The sequence below is a fragment of the Phocoena sinus genome, chromosome 3 (genome assembly GCF_008692025.1).
Source record: "Phocoena sinus isolate mPhoSin1 chromosome 3, mPhoSin1.pri, whole genome shotgun sequence".
NCBI classification, from domain to species: Eukaryota; Metazoa; Chordata; class Mammalia; order Artiodactyla; family Phocoenidae; genus Phocoena; species Phocoena sinus.
The window spans coordinates 55,639,328-55,651,902 of record NC_045765.1 but is presented as its reverse complement, the minus strand read 5'-3'; the positions used below and the strand labels follow the sequence as shown (position 1 = coordinate 55,651,902).

Below are 12,575 nucleotides of genomic sequence, written 5' to 3'. Positions count from 1 at the left end.
AGATCCATCCTGGGAAAGGCATTGCAAACTATGGGCTAGAGGGTGGCGTTATGACTATTTTTATTCTCAGGGATGTCCTTTTTAAATATAGCTGATGCCTGTTCTGTGCAAAGTGTATGTTCGGTCCTGGACAGGTTCTGGTGATGTCGAACCTAACCCTAGGGAGAACCAAGAAAATAAGCAAGTGAGAGATATATGTGGTTAGAGGGCGTCTCCTCTGGCATAGCTTCATTAGAGGGACCGATAGGAGTCAGGGGTAGAGAAAGAAGAAGAAGGCAGATATTGGAGCTGGCATTAGATCCCCTATCTTTGCTGCTCCTTATCCTTCATTCATCCCATCCTACTCCAGGGCCCCTCCGAGACTTTTCTCCTTTCCTCCACCCCATTCATTTCCTTGGCCCATTCCCTTCTTTTCTGAAGGACCAGGCCCTAGGAGATTAGTAAAAAGGAAATGAAGAAATATTCCTGCTTTTCCCCACCCAGGTTTGTATGGGGCCTAGCAAAGAATAAAAGGAATTCTTCATAGGTGGATAGGTCCGGTGTCACTGACTCATCCCTGCAGGTGAATTAGGATGGCCAAAAATCAGGTCTGCAAAAGTGAGAAATGATCATGTACATCCCCAAATAAAAAATTACCTGGAATTCATTGAGATCTTACTCAGGAAGACCAAATCAGTTATGTCAATTATGATATCAACCAAGAGTTATTTAGGTAGTTGGAGTGAAGTGGGGAGATGTACAGCCCTAGACACAAACTGAAAGGGTGAATGCCTTCAGTAGCATGCAGTTCCATCCCTTCCCTGCAGTCATGGCCCTGGGATATATGAGCATCACTGTGTTCCCAGAAGGCTGGGTCCTGAAGAAGCCACTTGTGCTCTTCAGACAAGGGGTCTGATCAGGGACATCCTTTAGGTGGTTGAATAAAAGAAGGAAGTGTATTTGGTTTAGGGAGGCTAGACAGACTGATCTAGAAGATGTACAGGGGAAGGTGGAATATGTCTTGAAGTCCAGGGGTATAGGGCTAAGGTCTGGAGGTACTTGAAGATGTCAGAGTACCATGAAGTCAGAGGTATCTGGTTGAGAGTGGGGGTACTAGAGCATTGTAGGGGAAATTGGATTGAGAAGGGGTGCTACAAATTATGGGGCTACTTAGGAGTAGAGTCCAGGTTCAAGAATGCTGGACAAGATTTGGGAAGCTGGGGCCTCTTGAAAATGTCTGGTACCTCAACAACCTTTCCCATCATCCTCTGAAACCTCACTTCCTCCTCTTCTAGATGGTTCATTTACTCCTAGATCAGTAAACAATGGTTTAGCTTGCAACCTTCTCAGGTGTTGCCATGCACAAATATCCTAGAGCTCATTTACACCTCAGTTAACACCTCTGGATGAATTTTTCTATGACTATATCACCAGGACTAACTTAGAACTCCAAACCTCAACACTTAGAACACTTTTGTGCCAGTTTTTGCTTAAGCATGCCAACCACGCAACAAAAATAATTCCCACTGTCAAATTCAATCTCTGTGTTTGGTAAAAGAGGAAGCTGTGGGCTCAACAGCCTCCAGATAGAGGTGCCAGGGGAAAGCAATCAGCAGGAAGAGGGAGAGCACCTGGGAAGGAAATAAAGGACAAGAACTTGGCAGTTCTCAAAGAGAGGAAGGTAGGTGCAGAAAGAAGTTCAAAGAGGTAAGAAAGGACATCCACAGACCCAGGGGAAACTGCTGAGCAATGTTTTCCAGCAGATTCAAATAGAATTGAGTAGTACTAGCCTGGCTTTGGGAAACTGTGTTCTAGACCTAGGCTGGGGACCCTGCAGTGACTCTTTACCTGCTAAACCATTTTACCTAGAGCCAGCCTCGAATTTCTATCAGTTTTCTCTTCTCACTTTTAGAAAAACTTGTTGAACTGTAGTGAATTTTTTCTGGTGATACTGAGGTTTGCCATGTGCCCTATATGATTGAGTTGCTGCCCCATCCAGCCCTGGAAGAAAGATACTGAGTAAATGATCCCTCTATTCAACTGGGCCTGTGCTCCTGAGCTGGCTTGTTGGTTGCACCCCCCCACATAGGATGAGGGGAGAAGCAAGGGAAGAACACACAGCAACCAGCCCACGCCTGCCACCCGTTCCTGCTTTGGGGCCCTTTAGTTCTGTGTTAGAATAGGGAGGAAGCTGTCTTCTAAATGGCCACCATCCTGTTGTCTAGACATAAAGGAAGAGATGTGGTCTCAGGGAAGCTGCAGAGAAAGGCTATATATACTTGGATTTCCTGTCAGAGGTGGGGTCTTGTATTTACATAAGTAGTAGGATCCTCCAGCCGAACCCCGTCTAATATAATTTACTAGAGAGCGGAATTCAGCATTAAGCGAATTCATCCTCAACCCCTTCCCAGAGGGTAGTTACTTGGCAACAGGAAAATCAACATGGCTAATGTGGTATTGCAATGTCAGTTTCAGGGTAAAAGCCTTTCAATCTCATATTAATACAAGTTCACCCCATCTCTCCCATACATAAATACCTTAGGACTAACAGCTCATATTTGCAGGACACTGTCCAGAGTCAGGGGGAAGTTTGTAGCCTTATACTGAAGACGTAAACTTACTTAGAATGAAGTCCATGTCCTTGACCTAATTAGTCCAGCATGATAAGCAGCTGAACTAAGTACCCAGGGCAGTCAGAATGACAATAACAATTCAAACAGAATCCAGAACTTCTAGACATTGTTAGGTCACCTGCAGAGTTCTGTCCCAGTGATGGATTTTTGTGCTGGAACTAGCTTGGAAGTCATATGTTTTTTGCATTGTGGCTTAAATAAAATATATCTGAATTATTTTTTAAAATGCTATAGTCTTGCTGTCATAGGTTGGGTACTCCAGGAAATAGAGTCTCTGAGATCTGCATGCTGAAGGTTTATTGGTGAGTGCTCCTGGAGCTACAGTTGTGAGGGATAAGGGAAGCAGGATTAAGCAGAGGGAGAAATTGAGGCAAGGGGTCCAGGTCTTCATCCCTACCTCCCCACCCCATCAACTGGTCATCAGTCAGCTATGAGCCCTCAGCAGCCAACACTCCCAGCAATTCAAGATCAAGGGTCTTGATCCTGAAGTGGAACCTGGGTGGTGGTACTCCATGTTGTCTGCTGCAATTGCCAGCTAGTACTTCTACTTCCCAAGTGTCTCCACGTTTACTATTCCATTTTACCTACCAAGTAGCCTGTGAGAGAGACAGGGCCAGGTTGGGATCATTGTTCCACATTAATACACGTGAACGTGCAGGAAAATCTAAGTCCAGAGAATCTAAGTCCCAGAGTCACCCAAGACTTGTCTCTGGCTCCCACCCAGAGTGATCTCTACTTAAAAGATTGTGTTCATTTTTTCTTACATCTAGAGTTTATAGAACTGTAAAATATAAGAACCCAAAAAGATAGTGAAGGCCAGGTACCTCATTTTAAAAGTAAGAAAATAGGCTCAGAGATTGGGATGATTTCGCCAAAATCAAGCTACAAGTCTGTGGCAGAGCCCAGCCTTTTGACTAGATTTCCTGCACTCAAGATCCAGTTGTCATGACCTCTGATGTGCTGAGCACAGTGTACCACATAGGAGTTACAGACGTGAGCAGGTTATAAAATCCTCTGCCCTAGACGATTTTAGAATTAAGTAGGTTTCTTCAGGCCACTTTAATAGTTTCACTGAGACAAGTAGAGTGAAACTTTCTGTTCTAAGCATTCTCTCTCCTTGCAGAGTCTAAATCCAGAAAAAAATAGCATATGGTTCCTTCAGAATGGGTAATCTATGTTCTAAACCGCCATCAACCAGATGCCTGTAGCACTCCATGCAGACATACCCAGATGACTATTCCATTGACTCTCCACAACCAAGATTCATTCGCAAACCAGTGTCATGGTAGAGATGACTAAGGTAACTGCATTCTTATTCTCTTGAAACAAGTTTACAGTGTTTGTAAGACATCACTCTGTGTCTTGGACACAAAAATCATTGTTGTGTGGGGCAAAGGGAGTGGATTTGGGTTTACGAAGTCACAGATCTATCCTCGCTCCAAACCTTCCCAGTGCTATTCCCACAGCTAGGACCAAAATGAGGCAAGTCTACCTGGGGCAGGCAGAGGACATTTGCCCTTATATTATTCAGCTCTCATCACCAGAGTTTTCTTTTCTTTTCTTTTCTTTTTTGCTGCGGTACACGGGCCTCTCATTGTTGTGGCCTCTCCCGTTGCGGAGCACAGGCTCTGTGCAGGCCCAGCGGCCACGGCTCACAGGCCTAGCCACTCCACGGCATGTGGGATCTTCCTGGACCGGGGCACGAATCCGTGTCCCCTGAATTGGCAGGCGGACTCTCAACCACTGCGCCACCAGGGAAACCCATTGTCACCGGAGTTTTCTAATCAGAATGCGTTGTGCGTCCCATGTTCTCACTCTCCAGACTTAAAACTTCTTTACTGGTGACAATGATCACTATTTACAGCTCCTTTTCTCTCCCTTCTATTGGAGTGGTTAGTCCTCGTCACTACTTAATAAACCAGGTGAAACAAGGCAGACCTGACAAAAAGTTCTCTCCACCTCCCAGGTTTCTCAGAGAGCTGCCCACGGGGGTAGAAACTTGCACATATGCCTTACCTACAAAAGGAGGCCCCAGAGCTGCTAGAACACTCTGTTAAGAAATACCCATGGGAACATAGACCTTAAAAGAAATTAGACTGCAGGCTAGAAAATAATTTTAATGCAAAATAGAAAGGACCAATTCACTGTCATTTTCCTTGCTCTGGCCCTATAGACTCCTCCTCCCTGTGACTTTGAGATGGTGGGAGGAGGATGCTGTGCTTCTAGGGTGACAGTCCCTGTGGGAAAGAGTCTCTCATGCTGGCAGCTTGCTCCCAGATCTGGAGGAATGCTAATGTCCTTTAGATCTGGGAGTAGATATGAAACAATAAAATAACTTATATCTAGTTTATTGCCTCTACCCATCCCATCGCCTTCCTTCTTACAATCACAGGGAAGCTGCATCATCGTCAGATCCACAGGCACCCAAGGTTGCTTTTAAAGAACCTGCAAAATAAATACAAAATGAGGATGGATGAAGTTAACCGGGAGTGGTGGGGTAGGGAAGAGGAGAGAAGAGCCTGGATCTTTGAAAGTATCTCCTTTCTGGTTAAGGAAGTGGAGCTTGAAAGGAGGAGGAGGAGGGAGAAGGGAGGAAGGAACCAGGAAAAATGCACCTTCTCTGCTGAGGGGCATCCTTTGCTGTTATTCATGTTGATGTTCTTCATGGAGATGAGGGTGATGCTGTCTTTCTCTCCATTGGCTGTGGAGCAGCTGGGGAAGGAAGGGAACATGGGCTATAGACAGAAGGAGCCATAGGGCAATGGGGGGTCAAGGAACTGGGGGGTTGTGAAACCTTTATTTTGGTGGTGGACTATAATGAAATGAGTGTGGGCTTTGAAGCCTCAAAGACTTGTGTTTAAATCTTAGTTTTGTGGGCTTCCCTGGTGGTGCAGTGGTTGAGAGTCCACCTGCCGATGCAAGGGACACGGGTTCGTGCCCTGGTCAAGGGACACGGGTTCGTGCCCTGGTCCAGGAGGATCCCGCATGCCGTGGAGCGGCTAGGCCCGTGAGCCATGGCCACTGAGCCTGCATGTCCGGAACCTGTGCTCCGCGGCGGGAGAGGCCACAGCGGTGAGAGGCCCGTGTACCGCAAAAAAAAAAAAAAAAATCTTAGTTTTGCAAACTACCTACTACTTGTGTGATCTTGACCAAGTTACAACCTCTCCTAAGTCTTAATTTTTTTAATGTGTAAAATGCAGTAATATCTGCCTTGAAGAACTCCTCTAAGAATTTGAGATATTACAAAAATTTGTACCATAGTGCTTGGCACATATAAGGTGTTCAACAAGTGGTTCCTTAAATAAGTACCTTCTTGTTTAAGGAGTATATCAGAATCCGAATTCCTGCACTTTTCTTGAAGGGGTTATAGAGACTTAGCCTTGGGGCTGAAGCGTTCCAGTCCATCACCTGCCCGAGCCCTGGTCTCGGTGAGGCTGTCAGGATTCTGTGTGTGTGTGTGTGTGTGTGTGTGTGTGTGTGTGTGTGTGTGTGTGTGTGTGAAGGCAGGAAGTGTTGGTCCCTCTTGGAATGGGGGAGTAAGAGGTCAGTAGATGATTCTTCCCTTACACCTCTGACAGTCTTACCTTTCAGAAAGCCCCGAACTCCCAGGTTTCTGGGGATCTGTAAAAATCCAAAGGCACAGATTGGAGGTCACAGGCTGTAACTCAGAAGCCGAAGCTGCCCCTCAAAGCCCACCCAGTGGACCCTCCCATTTCCCCTAGTGGTGCCATTCCTTCCCTCAACTCCAGGTTGGGTGTCAGTTCCAGAATCTAGCTCTGGGTCCCTCATCAAAGAGAGGCAAAGGGGGCCCTGAGGGTCAGGGCATGTACCTTCAGACTCCTTGTTCTTCCGACACTTAAACCTTAGACTGACCACACTGACCAGGACGATCACCACAACCACCAGGATGGCAATGAAGCTGATAACACCTGAATAGGGAAGAGGATGGGGTGAAGGAGAAGCAGAGGACAGGGCAGAAGAGGGCAACAGGAGTCCAAATTCCCTTCCCAGCTAAGTGCTGTGTAGACAGGCTCTGGGAGGAAAGTTAATTCCCCTTCTCTGTTGAATGAATGAGCTCTCAGCCTCCTTTTTCTGGCTCCACAGCCCTGCCCCATCCTCCCTTAAGAACATGGAGCCCATCGGAGTCCAGAAGAGAGGAGGGGAGGGCCAGTGGAGGCTCCTTCCCACCAGCATCTTCCTCATCAGCCAAACCCTCCTAAACCAAATGGACAAGATTTGAACTTGAGTGCTACAGTCCAAGTCAGCTTAGGCGTGAGGTCCCCTGCCACCCCCCACCTTCTCCTCCCTCTCACCGAATGCAGCCACAGTGAGCACTGTCTCTGACGTGGGGCTGGGCAGGATGGTCGAGTCTTCTCTCGTCCTCAAATTCATGGTGGGTAATTTGGACGTAACATTGTGAGAGGTGTCTAAAAGGGAGTAGGGATGGGGGTATCAGCGAAGGGACTGATGCGGTCTATATGAGAAAGCTGGTCCCCTCCCACTTCCCCCAGTTAGAGGACTGCAGAGAGAACTCATGCCCTACCAAAATGACTTCCTCCCACCCTTCAGAACTGGGTGATGTGAGATCACGTGAAGAGCATTGCTGGTTGCTCGTGTTCCTAGTTCCAGAGGACTTCAGTAAATTCAGGATACTTCTCTCATTATGCTCTTCCCACCACACCCGTGGGGTCCAGAGGAAAGGGATTTATGCTGCAGAGATAGGGAGCCAGACCGGGCAAGGGGGAGCCATCTGTGTTTTGCCAAAGGTTGAGGCGGAAGGAAGGAAGGGCATCAGATGTTTGTCCCCAGGCACTGACCTAACAAGCCAGGCTGCCAGTTAATGGGCACAAGTTTCTGGTGCTCTTAAATACGGTATGGTCGCCCATCTCTGCCCCGCTTCAACACATTTACTGCAGGCCTGATTGCTATTCCGCTTCCTTATCCTCACCCAACTCCTAAATAAGTCTGGAAGTGTAGAAAAGCCCCAGAGCCAAGGGCTGGGATGAGAGAAAGGGTCAGGGTGCTCTTCACTGTGAGTACAGACAGGACGTACCTCTGCTTGTACTGTCACTGCTCTTGCCGCTGCTTGGGACACCTGTGCCTGCACCATGAAACAGGAGGGCCCAGATGGAGGGTGTCCACCCCCTCCTAGTTTTCTCCCATGCTGCTGGGTGAAGGCCAACCTGCCCTGAGAAGCGTGTAGCCCTTTCCTGCCTTTTCTGCCTCCCTTTCCAACATTTTGGGTTCTCCTACCCTCGGCTTACCCATTCTATGTCTTTATCAGTCCTGAGTCCAGGCTCCTTTAACCTTCACTGAGACCAGTTCCTGTCTCCACTTTCCCCCAACCCCAAGCCTCTCTACTTCTCTCCCAGAGCAGTGTACCACTGGTGTGGATCCTGGCCTTGAGAACCCTCACTGTGGGGCAGGACCTGGGCTTCCCGAGGCGGGAAGAAGGAACCCAGTCAGACATGACTCAGGGTTTTTCAGCCCCAGTCCCAGGTACTCATGGAGTCCTAACGTGTGCTTCTGTGGCTGGGACCAAGTCAGTCCCAGCAAGGACAGGGGTGACCGGCCACGGTGCTTGAACTCAGAGTCATGAGTTTACTGGCTTCCATGGAGACCTGTGAGGGCTTCTCTGGAGCTGCTTCAGATTAGGAAGCATGCGTGGCTTGCTTAGGGCCTCAACCAGCATGTGCGCAGGGAAGCTCTTTAGCCCCAAATCTGCCTTCCGTTCCTCTGGGCTTTTACCTTTGCAGTTCCCTCTCCCTGGGATATGCCCTACCACCCTCTACCCCACAGTCTTCATCTGATTAACTCCTTTTTGGGCCTCAGCTTCAGAGATCACTCACTCTGGGATGTCTGGCCCCCAAGTCTGAAGTGGCTAATGTTGCCCGGGTTCCCATAGCACCTTTGGCTTACGCTCATCATGGCCCTTCTCACCCTGCTTTGTAACTGTCAATATGAGGTCCTATTTGCTTGTCTGGTCCTCCACTTATCTGTATTGTCCTTTAGAGCAGAAACTGTGTCTGCCTCCTCGCTGGACCCTCCCTGGATGGCATCTGTAATCTGAGTGGCAGAGTACCTGGGATGCTGGTGCTGGACAGAGGGCTGGAGTAGTTGGGCTCTGTGGAAGGACCGTCTCCTGCAAGTACAAGTGGAGGGCAGCTGGAGGTGGGACAGGTTTGGTGACACCACACTCCCTAGCCCACCCAAGAACCCTTGGGCTCCAAGCAGATCTAAAGGGCTGGGCAAGGGACAGGGCTTGGCCCCTAGGCAACCACACTCACTCACCTGTCTGGGGGGAAGTTGGCTCTGTGGTTGGACTATGACTGCTGAAGTTTCCTGAAACAGATCATCTGAGACTGAGGGTCCGCTGCCTCCTATTGCTCCATCTGCCTCTCTCCTTTGCTAAGCTGGTGTTTTCTAGTCTTTCTTCCTCCCCCACCCCACACCCCAACCTGTCATCTCTCTCCTCCCTCAAGGCATGTGAAAGATTAGTGCCAAACAGGCACTCTTTCCTGGAGCTCTTTCCACTTTTCCTCAGCTCCCAGGCCAGAATGCTGGAGTAGGCCCTGTGTCTTTGGTCTTACCCTGAGGGCTAGTTGTCGCAGGCTGGGAGTTGTGGCCTGCAAGAGAAAGCAGAACACGTAGACTAGCTTGGTGAGCCTCCCCGGAGAAGAACCCAGGCCTTTTGGCTTCCAGCCTCCCACGCAAGAAGACAGACACCCTTGGCAGTAGGCTAGAGGATGTGACTCCAGCTCACGGCGCTGGCTTCCTCTGAGACTGTGACTCAATCACACCATCACCACCACCTCATCCTTCATTGTCCTAGAGTCCTTTCCTGTCTCTTCAGTCCCACATGGGTTATATACCAACCTGACACAAGGGCAGGGGAATGTTATTCCAAAGTAGTGATACGTCCAAGGACAGAGGGCCAGTGACCTGCCACGTCTAGACAAAGACCCAGAACTCCAGCTCTCTAGCTAATGTTCTCACTACAGTACCATGGAGCCACCCCTTTTCTGTGAATACTGTCATCCTGGTCTTGCCCCAAGGGAAGGGGATGGAAAGATGTGGTGAATAAGATGAGGTGAGGGATTGGGGCTGGTACCTGGGCTGTCTCTCTGCCCCTCCAGCTGGAGGTAAGGGCCTACACAGGAAGCAAGTTCTGAGGTATATACAGGAGGCAAGGAAATTCTAGAACGAGCCACCAGTTTACTCTAACAGGTAGAGGCTACTTCAGAAATGGTCACTGTTAGCCAAACCCAGGGAAGAGGCAATTATCAGGAGGCCCCAGTCACAAGGCCTCGTTCTCCTTTGTGTGTGTGCATGAGTGTGCCTGCGGACCTCCAGGCAGATGTGCATGTGTGCTGTGTGTCCATATACGTGTCCCCTGTGTGTGTGGGATCTGAAAGGTCAGGTTGTGTTTGCTCATTTTCCACAATGAAATCATTCTTGAAACCTGTGAACAATGTGAAAGGAAAACAACGTGGGGAAGTGGAGCCGCCCAGCTGGGTTCCCGTCCTCCACTAGTTGGGCTGGGGGCCCAGGCCCCGGTGAACAGAGGCTGCTGAGAGCCAGGGACCTGCCCAGCCTGGGGCAGCCCACTAGTTTATTTTCTTCAGCCACTGCCTTCCTCCATGGTGCTATCACTTGGATAGTGTGGAATTAATTGCTTCCAAGCCCAAGCTTGCCCAAAGCCAGGGCTGTGTTTTTCCAGGTCACCATCTCTCATAGCCCCATTCCCTCCTTGGGTGGGGCCGTCAAGAGGGGAGTTAAAACCTCTAGGTGCCCCAGCGTAGAGAGAACTCTTCCCAGCTGGGGAATCACCCTGGGTGAACATTTTTCAATCTGAGGCATGTCTTAAAAAAAAAAATCTATCAGTTATTGATCAAGCATATCTAAGGTACCATCTTTGTTCTATAAGGTGATAACTAGTTTTTAGTGGGAAGGCACAGTTCACTGCCTTCCTGCGTTTATCTAGAAGCAAAACTAGTGTCTTAGAAGGAGTTCCAAAGTCACAAGCTCTGAGTCCCAGTGGCCTGCTCTCTCTTTGTCTCCTGTCTCCCCTCCCCCTACCGGAACACTTTGTCAACAGTGGATTCCTCTGTGAGTAGAGGAGGGACTTGGGGAGCATCTGTTTCTATAGGCCGGTCTGCCTCTGACCACTAGGCACAGGGATATCTTACTTTCCTGTCTCCCCTCCCTAATCCCTACTTGCTTCACTCCCTGCCAGCCTCTCTCTTCCCCCTCTTCACCACCACCACACTGTTTTCCTCAGCAGCATAATTTAGTAGTTAAACTCATAGATTTAGGAGTCTGGCTGTCTTGAGTTCAAGCCCTGACTCTGTCACTTACTGTCTGACCTGGGCCTCAGTTTTCTCTTCTTTAAAATGCAAGTGATTTTAGTGCCCAAAAGTCATTGTGAGGATAAGAAAAGGCACATAAAGCACTTAACACAGGGCCTGACAGTTCATGCTCAAGAAATTCTAAACATTTAAAATTTTGCCCCCTTCTCTCCAATCCTCCAAGTTTCAAGTCTACCCTGAATCTGTGTCTCCACAGTCACGTCTCTTTGTGGGCCTGAATATCCTCAAAAAGATTCCCCAGTCCACCAAGAGAAGGAAACAGCGAGGGCTGTGAGATCCTGGGATGAGCGGCTAGGATACTCAAGGGTGATTGTAGCTCAGGTAGAATCACTCAGGACATTCCTAACCCTGGGGCTTGGCTGGGACAGGATGGCAGGTAGGGAAGCTGGGACAAGCCTAGCTTTGTGAAAATGTCCCCTTGTGGGTCTCACCTTTTAATCTCCTCCTCTGCCATTTCTGAGGTTTCTACGATAGCCTAGTCCCCCAGCCCCAGATCAGATGTGTGACTCTATCCTCCCGGGAGGGGATAGGGGAATAGGAATGGGACGATCAGAGTTTTATCCCCAGTCCTTGGGCTTTTAGAAAAATGTCTGACCTCTCCAGGAGACAGAGCATTGGGGAACTTGGGCCCTCTCACCCACCGCCAAGAAACCGCCATCCTCCCTCCCCATCCAAATACTCTTGAACCCCCTTCTGCCGCTTTGAGCACATGCTCATAAATCCTCCACAGAGGACCTGTGGAGGGTGAGGTGGGGGTGGGGAAGGGATGACCGAAGGGAAGTTTCTGCCCTGTGATTCAGAATCTCCTGGATTTCTCATGTTTCCCAGAAACCGCTCCCTAATTAGAGGACCCCTTATGAGCTGCTTCACAACTCATCAGCTAGCAGAGCTCTATCTGAGAGGTGTTGTTCCCAAGTCATTTCCTCTGGGGGTCATTTCATCTGGCCTCCTAGATGAAATGTGTACATCTTCTTTGGCAAATGGTTCTTTGTATCTAACCTGAGTCCCTCTTGCTGTGATTTGAGCATAAAGTCAATATTTGGAAATCCCAGGTTGTTACTCCTCATATGAAAGAAGAAAAAAGATCACCTGTAAAGCCAAGGTACAGACAGTTTTGTGCTAGGACACCCTGGAAGGAGCTTTCCAGCCTCAGCCTCACACCAAGACAGTCACCTCCCACATTTCAGGGGGCCAGCCTCTCCGGGGGCCCCAGTTCACCCTGGAAAATGTCCCACAAAAGAGTCTAACCATACCTCTATTTTACCGCTGCCTGGGAATGACCAGCTCCCAAGCCAAGTGGTCCCCTTCACAAAAAGGCTCTGGAATTTCCCTCCGGGTGAGCGAAGCCCTGGATGCAGAGCCTGTGTGGTGTGTGTCCTGAAGGAGAGACAGGCGCCCAGGACTGCCGGCCGCAGGAGAGGAGCTGCTGAAGGACAGTGGCAGGTGCCTCTTACCTTGGAGCAGGAGGAAGCCCAGGATGGCCCAGCACAGCTGCGTTTCTCCGACGCTCCCCATGTCAGCTGGGTTGGCGGCAGGCAGGCAGCCTCTGTGCGGAGGCTCTGTCCATAGTGGAAAAGAGAGAGGGAGTGCTGGG

General features: G+C 49.3%; 1 protein-coding gene across 4 annotated transcripts; it reads right to left on the bottom strand.

Moving 5' to 3' along the window:
• Nucleotides 1–4,713: 4,713 nt before the first annotated feature.
• Nucleotides 4,714–12,575, bottom strand: ECSCR (endothelial cell surface expressed chemotaxis and apoptosis regulator). 4 transcript variants are annotated; one of them, XR_004349011.1, is made up of 11 exons: nt 12,436–12,575; nt 9,203–9,238; nt 8,904–8,954; nt 8,695–8,754; nt 7,666–7,713; nt 6,926–7,039; nt 6,443–6,541; nt 6,197–6,233; nt 5,228–5,324; nt 4,997–5,057; nt 4,714–4,918 (listed from the first exon to the last, which is right to left on the bottom strand). XR_004349011.1 is itself a non-coding variant. In XM_032625038.1 (10 exons), exons 1-10 carry the CDS (start codon nt 12,494–12,496, stop codon nt 5,049–5,051), a joined length of 612 nt encoding a protein of 203 aa, XP_032480929.1. In that variant the 5' UTR covers nt 12,497–12,574; the 3' UTR covers nt 4,714–5,048. The 4 variants fall into 4 exon arrangements, 3 of the variants coding, with proteins under 3 accessions (XP_032480929.1, XP_032480930.1, XP_032480931.1); XM_032625038.1 differs by having other exon boundaries at nt 4,714–5,057; nt 12,436–12,574; XM_032625039.1 differs by lacking the exon at nt 9,203–9,238 and having other exon boundaries at nt 4,714–5,057.